Raw genomic sequence first — 20,228 nt, forward strand, 5'->3', positions numbered from 1 at the left:
CGTTTTCAATAAAAAGAAATCACAGAACGAACATATTTAAATAAATGTGAGTTTTTTTTGTTTTTGTTTTTGTTTTATTGAAAGAACCAGTTTAAGTAGTGCCTTAAGGAAACAGAGCAATTGTTGAAATAATGGAAGAAATATTAAAAGCTTATTAAAATCTGACATTCATATAAAATATATATGTGCATATTATTAAAAGGTGTTGGAGAAATGGATGGAGCGGGGGGCGGAGAGGGAAGAGGGACGAAAGTACAAATAACTTATGCCTGAACATAGTCAAACGCAAATTTATTACTTCAAATTTCCCATAACATGTTTTTATAAACCCATTTATTTGCAGAGAGATATTTAATATTTATTCATGTCTTCAATTTCTAAAAGTTTACATGTTATAAACAAAAAAAAAATTTAATCAACTCAAAACAAATAACTATTTATTAACTCTGGCAATTGTTGTAATAGCATTCTGTCTGCGATAGCAAAAACAGTTTGCATATTTTAATACTTGAGGAGTAATATTCTTTTGCTGTTTCACATGACGTTACGTGTGCTAGACAATAAATAAATTATTGTTATTGTCATTGAATTACTTTTATTTGCTTCCAATAATAGTATTTCTTTTATTTACTCTCATAAATGATAGCGTAAAGAGAAGGCACGATGCAAATATCAAATCAATTTGTAAACAAAGTTTTCAATTTTTGTACAATTGATTAGAATAAGGAAGTGTCATATGATATATTTATATATATATATATATATAATATATGTGTGTGTGTAAAAGCGCAGAACGTTCTCATAATATGCTTGCTATTTTACACTTCTTTCTTTTTATTTATATAAGATTTGTTTGTAAAATATCCATTGAATCGACATAGGTATGGGCAATAATGCAGTTTAACTTAACAAGTTTGCTTTTTATACCCACCAGCTAGCCATCATGTCAAAATATTTGCAATGCCTAGAAGTAAGGTTTAGAAACTACAAATTGTGAATCGATTTAAGCATGTTCGTCTGTCCGTCTGTCTTTCTGCGTAATATTGTAAACATACTCTTGGCCGTAAACACAAAGCTATCAACTTCAAATTTTGGCAGAAACATTGGAAGTTTTTGTGGGCACACGATGGTATTGAAAATGGGCCAAATTGATTGAAGGCACGCCCACAGCACCACCTAAATTGAGAACATCTCTGTTTTTCAAAGGGAATGAAAAATTCATTTTTTGCTCATTACTCATAAACTATAGCAAATAAATGTACAAAAATTTGATCGCATATTCTATGGGCGATGCTGTAGCGTTCGTGTGCAAAAATGGAAAAAATTGATCACGCCTACCCAATATTACAGTATAGCAATAATTAATTTCTGTTTCAATACCTTTGTAACGAGCAGTAAAAATCTGTGTTTCAAATTTGGAACATGTCCATCTGTCCATCTGTCTATCTGACCAATTGTTTAGCCGAAAAGAAGATATCGCCTACAAATTTGCAAAAGGCCAAAGAACACGTCTAAACCGCCCACACGTCTCCAAAGCCAAAAATGAAAGTCACTTTGCTTTCCCTGTCTCTTGCTCGTTCATCATATACTAAAACAGACGCACAATATATATTTCCACAAAATTATTTTACAAAAATAGTATAACAGCGATGGGTACAAAAAATTCGGTCGCAATCGAATATAATTTTCTTACTTTTTTTCATTGAGTCATTTCGATAAAGATACTATGCAGGATGTGGCCATAGAAAAATAAATTTTAAGATTAAATTCTTAAAGCACTAGAATTTAAGTTCTATCGCTTTTATTGAAAATTTTACCGCACTTGGGATTTGAACTCACGACGATCGAGTTTTTAGTCGAGATTCTTTGCCCCATTCGATCACTTGGGCCGTTAGTATATATATATATGATATTAAAACAAGTAAGAAACTTATATACAGCGGCGGCTGAATCTTGCATAACCGCTACTACGCCTTTCCCATTCTACTCTCCAAATTCTTTTATTTGATACCCATATCGCTGGAATTATTAAGAAAAAATTAGTCGAATAGGTCGCGGTATTTATCATATTCATCTCAGAATTAACTCAGATAGTATGTCTTCATTCGAGGAATGTACAAAATAATTTTAGACATTCTGCCTTGTTTGCGTTATGATAAATAAGCATAAAACCTCAAAAAAGTGAAAGAAAGATAATTTAATCGCCTTTAATTTAGTACGGGCATGGCTGAATTTTCTCAATTTTGCATATAAAGAGTAGAGTGTTTCGTAAAGTAGTAGTAAAGTGCCAACAATAAAAACACCAAACAGACAAACATATGGACAGACATGGCTGAATCAACTCAGAATTTCATGCTGATCATATGGTCACTGAAACTTCGTTTTGAGCGTTACATACTATATGGAAAAAAACAAAATGAGTACACCCTCAGCTTACAGTGGCGGAATAATTTAGTAAAAAATTTCCCTTATTTATTAGTATCAATATTGATTGATCTTTAAATTAACTTGAAGTTAATATATTATGCTCTTCAACTGATCAGTTCTTCTTCCAATAAATTCTTCACATTTTTTCCGGTTAGCACTATTGATAAATATAGTAAATAAAGCTTTGGCCCTAATAGGCCTATATTAAGTAACAACACAGAATTGTCTCGAATCATATGCATTTTTTTTTTCTATATGATCTTTGTGACTTAATAAGCTTGTTTCGCAACATAATTGATATTGGAAAGCTGTGTTTGTAACTATTGCTTGAGAAAATTCCACCTTTGCTGCTAAATCACAAAAAACTATCACAAAGAAACGCATTGTTTTCTCGCATGATACATTACGATTGCAATGCTAGAATACGACTGTAAGTTTCATGTTTCCCGTCCATCTTTTTTTGGGCGAAATACTTTACACGTACAAACTTATTAAGCAGGTATAAAAAATGGTTAATTTTAATATGACACAATGGAAGTCTTCTGTGCGTGTAGCAAAACGAAGTGAGGAAATAGAAAGAGATAGGAAGGTGATCACCGTAACTTAGCGTTTGCGGTTAACAATACCTACTCTACTGCCCTTGAACTTTGAATTCGCGAGCACTGAAATTCTTAACCATTCGGCTACTAACGTGCCTCTCCTTTTAGGTAACTATATCAATTTTATTAAATATTTATTATGCGTAACGCTGCTCGAAGTTGTATTTTTGTTAAAAGTTTGGCATGGTGGTTTACCACAGGTGTGGCGATGGCTGTCTAAATTATCGTGTCGTGTTGGTACTGAAGAGTAATTTTCACTGTTTTTAAATCGATTATAGCACATTTCTTATGCTATTGTAATTTAGTTCAGTTTCATGTCTTTGTTGCTCTTTTACACAAGTCGTTACTGCTGGTTAACGAGAGAGAGAACCAGTTATCTCTAATAAAAAACTAATATAAAAAGAAAAGGGAACAAAGCAATAAGAAGTAAGAAATTAATGCTTTACAAAAGTAATTAAACGAAAAAATACACTAAGGGCAATTAAATCGTAAGCGACGGAGCAATTTGGAAGCGATGATGGAATCGATAAACCGACACCTGGCCATGGCTAGCGGTAAAAATTGCTAACGTGTACTTTCTTAATAACCAATATGCTATATTCATCACCAGAAATTTTTATTAATCTTTAATTTCATAATGTCCTTTCAATAAATACGTTCAATATACCAAAATTTTTGTCAATTTTTAACCCTTTAATGTCTTTTTCATTTTACGACACTGTCAAGCAAGGTAAAGCAAGAAGGAATATATGCTTTTTGCCAGAATCTCTGCGACATGCCGAGAGAATTTCCGATGAACCTGAAAAGTGTGTGTATTCTTGATCGCTTATCAAATTTTGAATCGATTTAAGCGTTCCCTGTCCGTCTGTCCTATAATATTTAGTTCGTCGCTTCAAATTCGGCAAAAGCATTGGGAATTGGAAACGGTATTGTTGTTTGTGGCTTTCGGTCGGTACAACGAGAAAAATTGTCGCGTGTATATGACGTAACTACAGCGTCTACGGAAAGATGTCGAAAGTCAGTCACGGCCATTCTCGAGGTGAGAGTCCTTCGTTGTGAGTAACGGAAATTGCAACGATTTTTTACGATTTGCGAACATAATGTGTAGCCTTTGCTGATGATTATAAAAGGCAAAAAAATAGGGAGCACTTGACCTTAACTAGTGTTGAAAGGAACAAGAATTTGTATTGTATAAGTTTTTTTATTTCAACACTTAAAAATGCTTTTACTTTTTTATATATCACGTTTGTTTTGCTGATTTGAACATTGTTTAGATTTTTTGTTATTAGTAATTCACTTACCTTCTTTCATTGATCATTTCAGTTTGCCATTGCTTAACTTTTTTAGTTATTCAATTTAACTATCATCATCATGTCTGCTAGTCCCGATTGCTTCCTTATCCTTGAGGATTCTACTATTCTCTCAGGTAAAGCTTTTGGTGCACATTTGCCAGTCGATGGTGAAGTGGTTTTTCAAACCGGAATGGTTGGGTATCCGGAATCCATGACTGATCGTTCATATCGATCTCAAATATTAGTTCTGACATATCCTTTGATTGGTAATTACGGTGTACCTAGCTTTGCTGAAAAAGACGAATATGGTTTACCACAGCATTTTGAATGGTTGGATGGAATTTCTGTTGCCGCGTTAGTAGTAGGAGAAATTTGTGAAACACCATCTCATTGGCGTGCTAAGGAAACTCTATCGAGTTGGATGGAGCGTCATAAGGTGCCTGGTATTAGTGGTGTGGACACGCGTGCTTTAACAAAGAAAATTCGTGAAAACGGAACTATTTTAGGTCGTTTGGTCTATGAGTATCCCAGCAATTTGGAGTCTTTAACGTTTCCTGATCCTAATATACGAAATTTAGTCGCGGAATGTTCAGTCCAAGAACCTATGGTTTTCAATGAATTGGGTTCACCACGTATATGTGCTATTGATTGTGGCCTAAAATTGAATCAAGTAAAATGCTTTATATCTCGTGGTGCACGCGTTGAATTGGTACCTTGGAATTATAATTTGGACGAAAGCAAATATGATGGTCTATTTATTTCTAATGGTCCTGGTGATCCAATTATGTGCAAAGAGACTGTCGAACAAATCAGAAAAGTCGTGGGATCGGGTCAAAAGCCTATATTTGGTATATGTTTGGGTCATCAACTATTAGCCACCGCTATCGGCTGCGAAACTTACAAAATGAAATACGGCAACCGAGGACATAACTTGCCGTGCATACATCATGACACGGGCCGTTGTTTCATGACCTCGCAAAACCATGGATTTGCTGTCAATACGGAGACTTTACCCAAGGGTTGGGAGCCTTTGTTTACCAATATTAATGATAATACGAATGAAGGTTTGTGTTGCAATCTAACGAGATAAACTCATTTTAATCTTCATTTCTTCTTCTAGGCATTATCCATAAAATAAAACCTTATTTTTCGGTGCAATTTCATCCAGAACATACTGCTGGTCCCGAAGACCTAGAGGTGTTGTTTGATATTTTCTTGGAAGCGATTAAATCACAAAATGAATCTTCAATAAGTTTACGTCAGCGCCTAATCGATTGTCTAGCTTACGTACCAAAACCGGAGAGCACTTTTAAAAAATTGCCTCGCAAGGTTCTTATCTTGGGTTCAGGTGGTCTTTCCATTGGTCAAGCCGGTGAATTCGATTATTCCGGCTCTCAGGCTATCAAAGCGATGAAAGAAGAAAAAATTCAAACTGTGCTTATAAATCCTAATATTGCCACCGTGCAGACATCCAAAGGTTTGGCTGACAAATGTTATTTTTTGCCCTTGACGCCAGAATACGTTGAGCAAGTGATTAAAGCCGAAAGACCAAATGGAGTTTTATTAACTTTCGGCGGGCAAACAGCATTAAATTGTGGCATAGAATTGGATAGTTTAGACGTCTTTACCCAATATAACGTGAAAATTTTAGGAACTCCTATTAAATCAATTATTGAAACTGAAGATCGTAAAATCTTCGCTGAACGCATTAATGAGATCGGCGAACGAGTGGCACCCTCGCAAGCTATCTCATCGGTCGAGGAAGCTCTACTAGCAGCTAAACGTATAGGTTATCCGGTTATGGCTAGAGCTGCTTTCTCTCTAGGAGGTCTGGGATCAGGTTTTGCTGATTCTGAAAAAGAATTGGAAACTTTAGCTCATCAAGCTTTTGCTCATTCCAATCAATTAATTATCGATAAGTCTTTAAAAGGCTGGAAAGAAGTTGAATACGAAGTAGTGCGAGATGCGTTCAATAACTGTATTACGGTTTGTAACATGGAAAATCTAGACCCGTTGGGCATCCATACGGGAGAAAGCATTGTTGTGGCACCTTCGCAAACCTTATCTAATCGCGAGTATAATATGTTGAGAACTGCTGCGCTGAAGGTTATACGTCATTTCGGTGTTGTTGGCGAATGTAACATACAATTTGCCTTGAGTCCTTATTCGGAGGAGTATTACATTATTGAAGTTAATGCGCGATTATCTAGAAGTTCGGCTTTGGCCAGCAAAGCCACGGGCTACCCGTTGGCTTATGTGGCCGCCAAGCTTTCTCTGGGTATTTCGTTACCCAGCATCAGGAACTCAGTGACAGACGTAACGACTGCTTGCTTTGAACCCAGTCTAGATTATTGCGTAGTGAAGATACCCCGATGGGATTTGGCAAAATTTGTGCGTGTCAGCAAGAATATCGGCAGTTCCATGAAGAGTATCGGTGAAGTAATGTCCATTGGTCGGAACTTTGAAGAAGCCTTTCAGAAGGCATTGCGTATGGTAGATGATACAGTTCATGGATTTGATCCCTATCATTACAAAGGTAATAATGAGGAACTAAAAGAGCCCACCGATAAGAGGCCTTTCGTTCTTGCTGCAGCTTTGAAAGACAACTATTCTATTGACGAATTGCATAGTTTGACTAAAATCGATAAATGGTTTTTAAACAAAATGCTTAACATTGTGAAGTTCTACACTTTAATGGAAAAAACCGGCAATATTTTGACCGCTCAACAAATTTTAGAAGCCAAACGCATGGGTTTTTCTGATAAACAGATAGCGCAAGCTATTAATAGCACGGAGTTGGCAGTGCGTAAACAACGTCAAGGGTTAGGGATAACACCGTTTGTCAAACAAATTGATACGGTGGCCGGCGAATGGCCTGCAACCACTAATTATTTATACATAACATATAATGCCGCCGAAAATGATATCGATTTTCCAGGAGGCTTCACCATTGTAGTAGGCTCAGGAGTTTACCGCATTGGCTCTTCTGTCGAGTTTGATTGGTGTGCAGTTGGCTGTTTGCGTGAATTAAGAAATCTTGGCAAATCCACAATTATGATTAACTGTAATCCGGAAACTGTCTCTACTGACTACGATATGTGTGACCGATTGTATTTTGAAGAAATATCTTTTGAAGTGGTAATGGACATTTACGAACTGGAACGTTCCGAAGGCGTTATACTGTCAATGGGCGGACAATTGCCCAATAATATAGCAATGGATTTACATCGCCAACAAACAAAAGTTTTAGGTACTTCCCCCGAATCTATAGACCGTGCTGAAAATCGTTTTAAATTTTCTCGTATGCTGGATAGCAAGCGTATATTACAACCAAAGTGGAGTATATTAACCGATCACAAAGCGGCTGAAGAATTTTGCCGAGAAGCTGGATACCCTTGTTTGGTTAGACCGTCCTATGTGCTATCTGGGGCTGCAATGAATGTTGCCTATTCTGATCAAGATTTACTGACTTATCTAAATGCTGCTTCTCGTGTAAGCAAAGAACATCCAGTCGTTATAACGAAATTCGAAATCGACGCGAAAGAAATTGATGTTGACGCAGTCGCTGCAGATGGCGAAATATTATGCATGGCCGTGTCTGAACATGTAGAAAATGCGGGAGTCCATTCCGGAGATGCTACGTTGGTAACACCCCCACAAGATTTGAATACAGAAACATTGGAAAACATTAAACGTATTACTCGTGATTTGGCCGCTTTGCTAGATGTAACCGGACCTTTTAATATGCAGCTTATAGCCAAGAATAACGAGTTGAAAGTTATTGAGTGTAATGTACGCGTGTCACGGACATTTCCTTTTGTATCGAAAACTTTAAATCATGATTTTGTGGCCACGGCTACCAGAGCTATCATGGGTTTGCCCGTCGAACCAGTAGACGTATTGCATGGAGTGGGAAAAGTTGGTGTCAAAGTGCCTGTTTTTAGTTTTTCACGTTTGGCTGGCGCCGACGTGCAGTTGGGTGTCGAAATGGCTTCAACGGGGGAGGTAGCTTGCTTCGGCGACAATCGTTTTGAGGCCTATTTAAAAGCCATGATGTCGACAGGTTTTCAGATACCCAAGAAAGCCATACTTTTATATATAGGCTCTTATCAGGTGAAGCAAATTAAAGAGCTAAACTGGTTTAAAGAGCTAAAACTGGAATTTTTTTCTTTTTTTTGTTTTAGAACAAAATAGAATTGTTACCCGCTATAAAGGAGTTAGCTCAAATGGGTTACAAATTGTATGCATCTATCGGGACCGCAGATTTCTATGAATCGCATAAAGTCGACGTAAGTAAAACACTAATGACAATTTGATGTTTTTTATAAACGAATTATTATTATTCATTTTGAGATTTAAGATTAACTATCGGAAGATTGACTAAATGCCCCTTTGAGTTGAAATGTCTTACGTTTGACCATTTCTCTGATATAGGTTCTCTTTTCTGCAGCTGTCATGTTTTGTAGAAAGTTTCCAGTAGTAGAGGTTAAATTACAAATTAAAGGAGAATTTTCTAATCTCTGAGGTAGTTTTAATTTATCCTTAAGCGAAGAGGATATTAAAATATTTTTGGATGGATGATTGGACGACGAATAATTGGCTGAAACTTCTTCAGATTTCATCGCGATTGTCGGGTTCTCCGTATGATTTTTTTTGGTTAAATCCGATTTTGGACGTAAAATGCTGATCGGTTCGTTAGTGTCAGATTTCAGTGAAAAGTTCGGTATGTCATGCTGATGCACTTCTATAACCATGTCATGAAATTTTATAGATTTGCGATCATCATGAGAATCCTCTAAATATCGTTGCTGAACTCTTGATTTTTGCATCTGATTTGTTGAAATAGCCTGACGATTATGAAAGCTACTGGACATTTTGGGTCCCATTGTTCGTTTTCTAGCTTCCTGAGCAACTTCTCCATTTTCTGACGCATAATCGGCTTTTGTCTCAATTTCATCATAATAATTTGTCGAACTTGTTTTAACAATGCTGTCCTTTGTTGCGCATTGATCGCTATCCGCGGCAGTTTCGATGATATTTTGTCTATTGGGTAATGAGGGTACGGATAATTTTAATTCTTGTCGCAATTGAAATGTTTGAAGATCCTCTTCTAAATTATGTAGGGCATCCAAATATTCTGCTGCTCCTAGATCACAGCCATAATTATGATAAAATTTGCATAGTATTCTGAATAGAGTTAAAAGGCTTCTGATCGGTGAACAATAATTGATCGATTTTTTGGACATTTCCAATAAATGATCCAAAAGAATTTCTAGAATATTTGTTTTTCTTAAATTCTCGAGACCCTGATTTGCTCGACGCACACCTGTGGTGTTTAGGTTTTTGGTAAAAAAGAACTGAAACAATGTATCAATATTATTTATATTATCTGATGCATAACTTTTATATACTTTACCTCCGTATCTATGGATTCTACAGACTTTCGCTTAGCTTCTAGTTCTTGTTTCTTCATTTGTATGTTGTAGCGTAAGATTTGGGTTTTTCTTCTCAATTTTCCTTGGGTCCGTTCACGCCCCTGCTTAAGACCTACCAGGCCTTTAGCTCTTTCATCCATCGTTTTCGGTAGTTCATCATTATCGCTCTGCTGTTTTTTATCTATTTGAATTTCTAGATGCCTTGAATGCCTGGCAAATTTTTGCAATTTAAATATATCATCTTCTATCAGATTGTTATATAATTTCTTAAAATTCAGTTTCGGAAAATAATCTTCAGCAAATTGTAAATTTCTCAATGCTATCATTAAATGCATTAACGGATTGGCTGTGATATCCGCCAATATGGAATATAAAGTTATCAGCGAGTACTCAGGTATACTCTCAAATAGATTGCGATTGCTAACGAAATAATCGCGTAAACATTTCTCTCTTAATCGTTTCATAAACGAGTGAATAAAGCGCAACAGAACTTCTCCCAGAAATTCTTCAGGCCAAGCGTAATAATCTCTTTCGCATTCCCAAAACAGATGCATACGTAAATGATCTAAAGCAAACATCAATGGTTTATTTTTCTCGTAGGGCTCTACAAAACTTTTAAACAACGCTTTAGTTATCATAAAGACTTTAACTTGAGCATTCGTTAAATGCTGTTCCAAATAACGTTCAGCCTTCGGGAAAACTATTCGCCATTCTATGTCCCGGAAGGGATTCCTTTTCTTTTTCGGTGTATAACCGAGAGGTATGACATGAAACCCGAAAGTTTCAATGTGTTTGATCATGGCCCGTGTGGGCCATTGCATTTGTTGACCAGTTTGACGATTAATTGTTATCGGCCGGTCACGCAAACGAAACTCGAAAGCGCATTTCGGCCAGTCTGGGGCATTTTGCGCTACATGAATGGCGGGTATTAATTCATACCGACTGGTATAAATCGAGCATCCCCGGTATGTAGCTGAAAATAATTCTTCCTCGCTAATTTGTAATTGCCTAGATAAGTTTTTACGCAACAATTCATAAAAATAACGCATAAATTCTTTCGAGTTAAGGTAATGTTGCGCTAAAAGTTTCTTACGCCTCTCCAACTCCAGACGATATAGCTTTATGGCCTGTAAAGTATCAAAGTCACGATAACAACATCGATTATCATATTCTTGTTCACTGTCAACAGCTTCTTCATCTTCTGTTTCACTATCTTCCTCGTCCCCGTCCTCATCCGTTAGATCGGCTTCAAAATGTTCTACAAAATTTTGCAATCTCGAGATACACGATTCCGGTAATACCTTGCTATCCAATTGTTGTCGTTCACGTGTATTAGCCATACGCAACTCTCTCAGAGGATGATGTGTATTCAGATGCGTTATATAAGCATAATCGTACTGTTTTTCCGTGTATTTACCATTTATAGCGCCATATAAAGCAGTATTGTTGCTGTAGCCACTGTTCGTGCTATAACCTGAACTACCATCCGTATAGATATCGTCGAGCATATGCTGTAAATTCAGATTTTCACGAAGTCTTAAACGCACATAACCTTTCCATTGAATGTCGTCTAACATTTGCATATAGTCTTCTGTACATGGCGTCGTTTCACGGAAATCACATTCCATATTGACTTTACATAGTGGTGAGATCGAATCGTAATTAGCATCGTTTGGCCGGGCAATGTCAATATTTTCAAATACAACATAAAGTGTCTGTTGTTGTAATACTTGTAAATAATGCTTATCCGGGCCGTGACTGAAGAATTTATATTAAAATTTAATTAATTTCATTGATTAGGCGATTTGAAATCCCCACTTACACCGGTTTATAATTTATCCATTTCGCTACCATTGTGTCAAGCGGATTGACTAACAGAACAGAGTGCTCCAATAAATTTTTATTTAACTCTTTTTCCGTTTCACGCAAATTATCGATTGCCGCTGAATATTCGCTAGAAATAGATTAATGTAAACAAGTAAAAAAATTGTATTCGATCGCGACCGAATCTTTTATACCCATCACTCTTATCCGTAAAAAGCGAAAAGAAGAGGAAGAACAAAATTTTCATGCTCTATAAAATTGAGTGAGTAAAGTTGATTTCTTCTATTTACAAAATAAAAAAATGCTTGTTGTATAGGCATGCGGGCGTAGCAGGCGTGCCCTTTCAAAACTTTAGGTCAATTCTAAATTCTTTTGACAAAGTTTTCAACGATAACGGAAGATTGTTGACCATAAATACTACGAATTTGCGGAAACAGACTGATGGACAGATGGACATGTTTAGGTGTATTTCAAATTTAAAACTGGCCAAGAATTTGTATACTTTATGGGGTTTATGAAGCTGGTTTCTGCGCGTTATAAAGGCATTGAAAAAACAATTAAATAATGATACACTATAATATTGGGTAGGCACGGTCAATTTTTTCCATTCTTATACGCAAATGCTACTGCATCGCCCTTAGAATATGCGTTCAAATTTTTCAGCATTTATCTGCGATAAGTAAAGAGCAAAAAGTTAATTTTTCATTCCCCTTGAAGAACAGAGGTTTTCTCAGTTTACGTGTGGGAGCGTCCTTCAACTGATTTGGCCCATTTCTAACACCAACCTGTGTGCAAGAATTCCCAAGGTTTCTGGCAAATTTGAAATGGATAGTTTCATTTTTGCGGCCAGGAGGATGCTTGTAGCAGATATTACATAGTCGGACAGACAGACAGACAAACAGACATCAAGATTTTATATAATTTGTGGGGTCTCTGATGCTTCCATCTGGGCCTTCACAGACGTTTTGACAAGATGAATATACCCCCCATCCTTCGGTGATGGGTATAAACATAAATAAATAAATAAAAAGTTTAGCATCTACCCATAGCCTACAGATCTTTGATTAAATGATTTTCAGCACTTTTTGCTTACAGTCGATTTATCTTGTTTTTAATTAATCAACTTTTTATATATATATATATATATATATATATATATATATACATATACATTTATCAAGATTTAACTTGTGTATAAGAGTTGAGTGCAAGTGAGATACGCAACTAATTGATTGATAAGTAATTTTGCAGATTTTTTTTCTTTTCTTGTACGAATAGTGTTCATTCAATACCCATAGAGTTGTGTGATTCATATATATATACATACGTATATGGCGATTTTCAACAATATTGTTTACTGGGAAAAGTTTATAACAATAGATCCCGTCAGCGGTAAAAATATTCATTATTCTTAATATCCGTCTTCCGGTTTGATAATTACATGCAATTCAATGGAAACTTTGCAGCATTTTACCTTTCATAATTTTTACAAAATTGCATCGTGTATGCTATTTGGTTTAGGAGGAACGTACATAAATCATCATTTAATTGGTTTTGCAGTTTGATTTCAATTTGACGATTATTGATATCGTGAATATTTCCGTTTTGTTTATTTAAACTTTTGTATGTAGCACTGTTGTCATCGTTGGTATTGGAATTGATTTTTGTTAAATCGTTACACTTTCGTAAGCTATTTCGTTTCTCAGATATAGTCGAACTATATTTGCGTGGCTTTCGTTGTTGTTGATTTCGTTTGCGGCACTTTTTCGCTTGTTTCTTTTGAAGACGAGCAATTTGTGTCTTCTCGTGCTCCTGCTGTAAACGGGTACGTTCTCTACGCATTTCTTGATATTGCAATTCTTGCAAAGGATTACTTGGTTTCTCCGAAAATTTCGAACTAGAACGGCCCATGTTTATGCTTGACGTTCGTTTCCTTTCAAACGTCAACGACTGACTAAAATTGTCTGCTGATTGTTGTATCATTCAGAATATCTTCAGTTAATTATTATTATTATTATTATTATTATTATTTTTTTTTTTTTTTTTTTCTCATTCTTTCTTTTTTCTACGTAAACCTTTCTTCTTTTATCAAACCTATAGTTATCAGACTTTTATCTTTTCTCATAGTTGTCGTGTTACTAAAAGTGTTTTGTTAACATCTTTAATGGTTTATTAAATTCTTGTCTTGTATCGAAATGTTATTATATTCCTATTTACACAAATTATCTTATTTACAAAAAAAAAAAAAAAAAAGTTTTGGCCAAAAAATCAAAATTTTTGATTTTTTTAAGACATTTGTTGTAGGCCCTTTGATCTTGCCGTGGATAATTACTCATTGATGTCTTAAACATAAGAAGCCTCTTTATATTCAACTCATACCTAAGCTAATCTATATATTGTTTCCTTTTATAATACAATATTCCCATAATCTTTATCAATGCTTGCGCTGTTTATATTTACATACTTCTCATGATTCATTGTCTTGAAGAAAAAAGATCTTAATCGCAAATTTTCAAGATTTCTTCTTATCGTTGTCGTTCGACTTTCTTTGATTTCTGCTTTTGCGTTTTTATGCCCTACACCACTTGTGGTATAGGCCAGAAGGTCTTAAGATAGACCCATCTTTTATTATACCGATCCATTCAGAATTATAATCTGAATTGATTTAACCCTGTCTGTCCGTCTGTGCATCTGCGCCCATGTTTTGAGATATATCGATAAAATTTGGTATAATGATATGTTTTGATCCAAGGACGAAAGCTATTGAAAATGGTTTAGGTCGGTCCATTTTTTTCGAAAAGTTGTTGTATGGAAAAAAATTGCAATTTTCAAAATTTTTCAACAAAAGTGGCCGAGTAGTAGCATTTTGGCTTTCTAAATTAGTACGAAAACTTTGGATTGGCTGGGGCAATTTTGGAAGCCCCTCACATAACGGAAACTAATGTTCATAAGACAAAAAGGTAAAATTTTTAATGCTTCATGAAGAAAATTATATAGTAATAGTAATATAATATAAAAAAGTTAACTGCACCAAATTTGTACTATCTCAGCTTAATCTAATAAGAACTTTCACAAAATATGATGCTTTATAGAGCAGGACGGTCCAAGTTTTAATATGTGGCAATGAAAATTGACTCATAATAGTAATCTCATATAAAAATAAGAATTGTTTTAGACAATGTGGTATAGGATATTTAACAATCGGCCTTAGCCGACTATAATGTTCTTACTTGTTTTCTTTAGGTTGAAGCTGTGCAATGGGGTTTTGATAAGAACACTACAGGTGATATAAATGGAGAATTACGACATCTGGCGGAATTTTTGGCTAAAAAAGAATTTGAATTGGTTATTAATATACCCATGCGAAAAGGAGGAGCGAGAAGGTAAGTAGCAACTGCATGAGCGCAAACTACGCAAAACTTTTCATATATCCTTAACTTGGAAAGAATTTTTACTTTATCAGTTATTAAAGTTGGACTGAAAATTTTCGCAACATTTTTTTTTTTTGTAAAATATTTGCGAGCGAGTATTGTTCGGTTGCGAAATTGGTTTTGTAAGCAATGATTTCTATATATAAATGCCTTATGAATTTCTCCATTAGGTTGATACTAATTTTAGCGGGCGCAACGTAGGCCGACTTGAACACAAAAGCAACGAGTCTGAAAACAAATATGAGCAGAGGCATTCCTTTTTTTTTCTGGAAAATTACGCCGCAAGTTTGTCTGCAAAAGCTGCTTTTTTAATATGTTTGCTATACACTTAGCAATGCATTCACAATTTAGCCAATGTTCATAGAATGGTTTGTTAGCCTTGCTTTAGTTTTGTATATGTGTCTAACGTAATGATAAGCAGAGTGTTTAATTACATACCAACTAAAAGTTCCTTAATTTTTTTTTTTTTTTTTTTAAATAAAGTTGTATTGCTAGACGGATTTAGGTACAGCGTTACCCTAGATTGAAACTTGTTCTAAACTTGGGTCATCCACGACAAACGTTTTATATGTTTTTGTATTTTCAAAACAATCGCATTAATGTCTTTTCAAATTGGTCGGCGCAAAACTGCGCTACACTTCTATTATACATCTCGCTTTTTATGACTGTGAGGGCAGTCCTGCCAGGGGCTGGTAATCATTGGCAAGCAAAGATCCGTTTCATTTGACTAACTATATGACCGGCAAAGTAAATGATGGCTGTCTTGCTTTTAACTAATTAACTTCTTTCATATGATCTCATATTGCTACGGCTGTCTGCTTTGTACCGTCCACAATATCAATCATTTGTATAGAAAGTGTGTTATGTTACCTCATTTGTAGTATCGCAATTGGACTCAAATTTAACCCTGATACCTAGCTAAGTCTTTAAAATCAGAGTGTGGCAACTAGCACTGTCTAGTTTGTTTAGAATAGAATGAAGTCATGGTTGCACTGGGTGCTATCTTATGTTGATGAAGCATATATGTATTCGTAATATGGTATAAGATAAATATATCTTGGAGTTACAAAGAAAAGATTAAATTTATTGTGACACACCACCCTTTAGTGGGCGGTATAAACAGGTAATTATATGATTATAAAAAAGCTCTTGTGATGTCCCGAATGGTAAAAATTTTCTATAAAAAATTAAACTCACGAACCAAATTCAAAAACTAAGGAATTTGAAATTTTTTCATCCTCGCCCATTGCTGGCAATTAGCTAAGGTCATATATGAATATTAAATTTGGATTATTACCACATGTACTTAAAATTAATTACGAACTTGCCGCATTGAATGAATGCAAGCGGTTTATTTGTTTTTGATCGGTTTTTTTCTCCCATTTTCGCATTGTAGGGTGTCAACTATAATGACTCGGGGCTATCGTACACGGCGCTTAGCTGTAGATTATTCTATACCATTGATAACAGATGTCAAGTGCACTAAGCTGTTGGTTGAATCTATGAGGCTTACGGGTCGTAGTACACATATGAAAACTCATACAGATTGCATGACTTCAAGGCGTATGGTCACTCTGCCTGGTTTCATTGATGTTCATGTTCATTTGCGCGAACCCGGTGCCACGCATAAGGAAGATTTCGCTAGTGGCACAGCTGCCGCTTTAGCAGGTGGTATAACCATGGTTTGTGCGATGCCCAATACTGATCCCTCGATAGTGGATTGTGCCAGTTTTACATTATTTCAACAGTTGGCCAAAGCTGGAGCCCGTTGTGATTACGCTTTGTATGTGGGAGCAAATGATACAAATTGGCAGCATATCCATGAATTGGCCCCTCAAGCAGCTGGCCTCAAGATGTATTTAAATGATACATTCAGCACATTGAAAATGACAGATATGACCGTTTGGGAAAAACACATGCAAAATTGGCCTAAACGAGCCCCGATAGTTTGCCATGCGGAACGTCAAACCATGGCTGCTGTAATACTGGTTGCACAATTAATGGATCGTCCTCTCCACATATGTCATCTGGCGCGTAAGGAGGAAATACTATTGGTAAAAGCTGCGAAGGAGAAGGGTATACGCGTAACGTGCGAAGTGTGTCCCCATCATTTGTTTTTGTGCGACAAAGATATACCTACTATTGGGGAAGGTAGATCTGAGGTACGGCCTGTGCTATGTACTCAAGAAGATCAGAAAGCTTTATGGGATAACTTGGAGCACATCGATGTATTTGCAACCGATCATGCTCCGCACACAAATGAGGAAAAACAGGCGGGAAACCCTCCACCTGGTTTTCCGGGACTAGAAACAATACTACCATTATTGTTGAAGGCCGTCGATGAGGGACGCTTGACTTTTGAGGATATTAAAAATAAATTTTATCGTAATCCGAAAAGAATTTTCGGTCTTCCCGAACAGCAAAATACTTACGTAGAAATTGACCTGGATGAAGAGTGGATAATAACGAAGGAATGTATGCATTCTAAGGCCAAGTGGACACCGTTTGAAGGCACAAAGGTGAAAGGTAAGGTGCATCGCGTTGTTTTACGAGGTGAAGTTGCTTTCGTGGATGGCGAAGTGTTGGTAAAGCCGGGCTTTGGACAAAATGTACGCAGCCATTACAATCTTAAATCGTTAAAGCCGCAATCACTGGAATCTTTAGAAATCAAAACGTCACTTGACAACTGGGATAACATGAAATTGTTAGATCGCGACAATGAATTCGTTAGTGATTCACAAGCCAATGAAGCGTTTTCGAAATTATTGGCTGAAGTTCCTTCGAAAGTCAGTGTACACTTTTCCGGTGATGCTAGCATATTGCGTCCTGTATCGCCTTTGCCACGCATTCGTTGCGATTCGGCTAGCAATGCCACCTTCAGGGAACTTGTGCAGAAAACTGCCTTTGCCAACGCTCCCATATCGCCGGTGGCCAACAGTCTGCTAGGGCGTCATATTCTAAGTGTCGACATGTTCAATAAAGAGCAATTAAATGATATTTTCAATTTAGCACAATTGCTAAAGAGTCGTGTGGTTAAAGATCGCCCCGTCGACGATTTATTGAAAGGTAAAGTTATGGCTTCCGTATTTTATGAAGTCAGTACTCGAACATCGTCCAGTTTTGCTGCGGCGATGCAGAGATTGGGTGGACATGTTATCGCAATAGACAATACAAGTTCGTCTGTGAAGAAAGGTGAAACTCTAGAAGATAGTATTTCAGTAATGGGTGGTTATTCGGATGTTCTGGTATTGAGGCATCCAGAACCAGGAGCAGTCAGAGTAAGCATCGATAATTGCTACCAACAATTTCACTAAACATTTAATAATAATATCATAAAAATATTTAATTGTTATGCAAATAGCGTGCCGCCCAACATTCCCGTAAACCTGTAATAAACGCGGGTGATGGTGTGGGTGAACATCCCACGCAGGCTCTGCTAGACGTATTTACTATAAGAGAGGAATTCGGCACCGTAAACGGTCGCACGATAACTATGGTCGGGGATTTGAAACATGGACGTACTGTACACTCGCTGGCACGGCTTTTAACTCTATACAATGTACAAATACAATACGTAAGCCCTGAAAATCTGGGTATGCCTGAGCACATAATCAGGCATTTGAATGAAAAAGGCATTAGTCAAAAGGTTTTAGGCACATTGGAGGAGGCTTTGCCTACTACCGATGTACTGTACATGACAAGAATACAAAAGGAACGCTTTGCCAGTGAGGAGGAATACGAAAACGTGAGCTCTAAACAAATATTTATCAAGAATTTTTCCCACATTTTTGTTATATGTATTTTTTTCGTTTTTATTCTTTTCCTACAGTGTTGTGGCAAATTTATAGTGACACCAAAATTAATGACTAAAGCGCGACGTAGCACAATTGTTATGCATCCTTTGCCGCGTACATTCGAAATCAGTAAAGATTTTGATACAGATCCTAGGGCAGTTTATTTCCGTCAAGCTGAATATGGCATGTACATACGTATGGCTCTCTTGGCCATGGTAGTGGGTTGTCGCAATTAATATTCCATTCAAGTAAACTGTTTTGCTGGTTAATACATTCGTTAGATTTTATTACTTTAATATGTTTTGCATATGTTCATGTCAACTATTAACAAAAACACAAAATACACACAAAAGTGCATATTTTCTTAAAAAAAAAAAAACAAAAAAAACAAAAAAAACGAAAACAAAAACAAAATAAAACAAAAAATGATTACATTTCTTTTATGAATTAATAATAAATTGTCATAATTTACATATTCAGTCTTTTCAATTTCATACATTTTACTACACTCTATAGGTTAAAATAAATAATTGCCACTCTTAACTTCAATAACGTTCTATTTGTATGGCGGTCTCCGCTTGACGCTTCTCAACTTCATCTTGCCAATGCGTTCTTTTGTGTTTCTTCTCTTTAATGCCTTTTGTTAGGCAGCTTTGTAAATTTAATTCACTACTTTCGAATGCTTTATTTAAATTGCGTTGAAGGTTACCCGTATAAATTATAGCTACCGAAGCTGAACGTGGTACTGGGGCGTCTCCAATTTCCTCATAAATCGTTTCAATGGATGTGCGTTTGCTTTGTACATCTGTGTCAACGCTATCGCTGGCCGAAGGTCTTTTGCTAATCACCGAACTTGATACCGAGCAACGATGGCATTCATGGAGGCTGTGAAAGAGAACAAAACGCTTTAAATACTTTATTTCCCTTGACTCGAAAGTAATGAATTCGCTAATTTGATCATGATTTGATATGATGCCCGTAAATGCACATTAAATATATATGTACTCGGTCAATATGATATTCTAAGTAAGATTAACAATGTTCATCAATCGGCTCCTACTCTGCTCGGATGTTAAATATTCATTACACTTTCGTTTAGTGTAGGGAAAACAAGCAAGGAAAGCTCTCTCCTTATACATATATCATCTATAGTGCACGACTTTTTTAAAAAGGTGGCACTTTTTCCTATCTATCTTTTGTGAAATTATGTCACAGTTTCTTTCGGGATACTAACTTGTTAAATTTTATCATTTTATATTTATTGGAACAGTATAATTCAGGGGTGAATACATGCTATACTTGCTTTACGTTTACATATGACTCCGAATGATTATAATGACGAGCAATTAAAAACTCGAGTTCCATGCTTCCATAATAATATGGAAACTGCCTATGGCTCGGCCTACGTGTGGTGTATGCTTCAATA

At 36.1% G+C, this 20,228-nt stretch overlaps 3 protein-coding genes across 5 annotated transcripts in view; 1 reads left to right on the plus strand and 2 right to left on the minus strand.

The window, feature by feature from the left end:
- The first annotated feature begins 21 nt into the window (after window positions 1-21).
- LOC119641137 (CAD protein) lies at window positions 22-19,182 on the plus strand. The gene is made up of 8 exons (XM_038039604.1): window positions 22-46; window positions 4,350-5,382; window positions 5,439-8,431; window positions 8,503-8,607; window positions 14,821-14,960; window positions 16,405-18,286; window positions 18,370-18,753; window positions 18,838-19,182. Exons 2-8 carry the CDS (start codon window positions 4,398-4,400, stop codon window positions 19,036-19,038), a joined length of 6,690 nt encoding a protein of 2,229 aa, XP_037895532.1. The 5' UTR covers window positions 22-46; window positions 4,350-4,397; the 3' UTR covers window positions 19,039-19,182.
- On the minus strand, window positions 12,923-13,581 carry LOC119641140 (probable serine/threonine-protein kinase dyrk1). The gene has a single exon (XM_038039618.1). It carries the CDS (start codon window positions 13,558-13,560, stop codon window positions 13,048-13,050), a length of 513 nt encoding a protein of 170 aa, XP_037895546.1. The 5' UTR covers window positions 13,561-13,581; the 3' UTR covers window positions 12,923-13,047.
- An 84-nt stretch (window positions 19,183-19,266) lies between the features above and the next one.
- The window catches only part of LOC119639703, a 37,099-nt gene continuing 36,137 nt past the window's right edge, over window positions 19,267-20,228 (minus strand). For all 3 annotated transcript variants that reach the window (XM_038037489.1, XM_038037412.1, XM_038037330.1), the window contains one exon: window positions 19,267-19,687. In XM_038037489.1, the coding sequence (XP_037893417.1) occupies window positions 19,348-19,687 (340 nt within the window). In that variant the 3' untranslated portion in view covers window positions 19,267-19,347. The remainder of the gene's footprint in view (window positions 19,688-20,228) is intronic.

The sequence above is a fragment of the Glossina fuscipes genome, unplaced genomic scaffold, assembly GCF_014805625.2.
Source record: "Glossina fuscipes isolate IAEA_lab_2018 unplaced genomic scaffold, Yale_Gfus_2 0, whole genome shotgun sequence".
NCBI classification, from domain to species: Eukaryota; Metazoa; Arthropoda; class Insecta; order Diptera; family Glossinidae; genus Glossina; species Glossina fuscipes.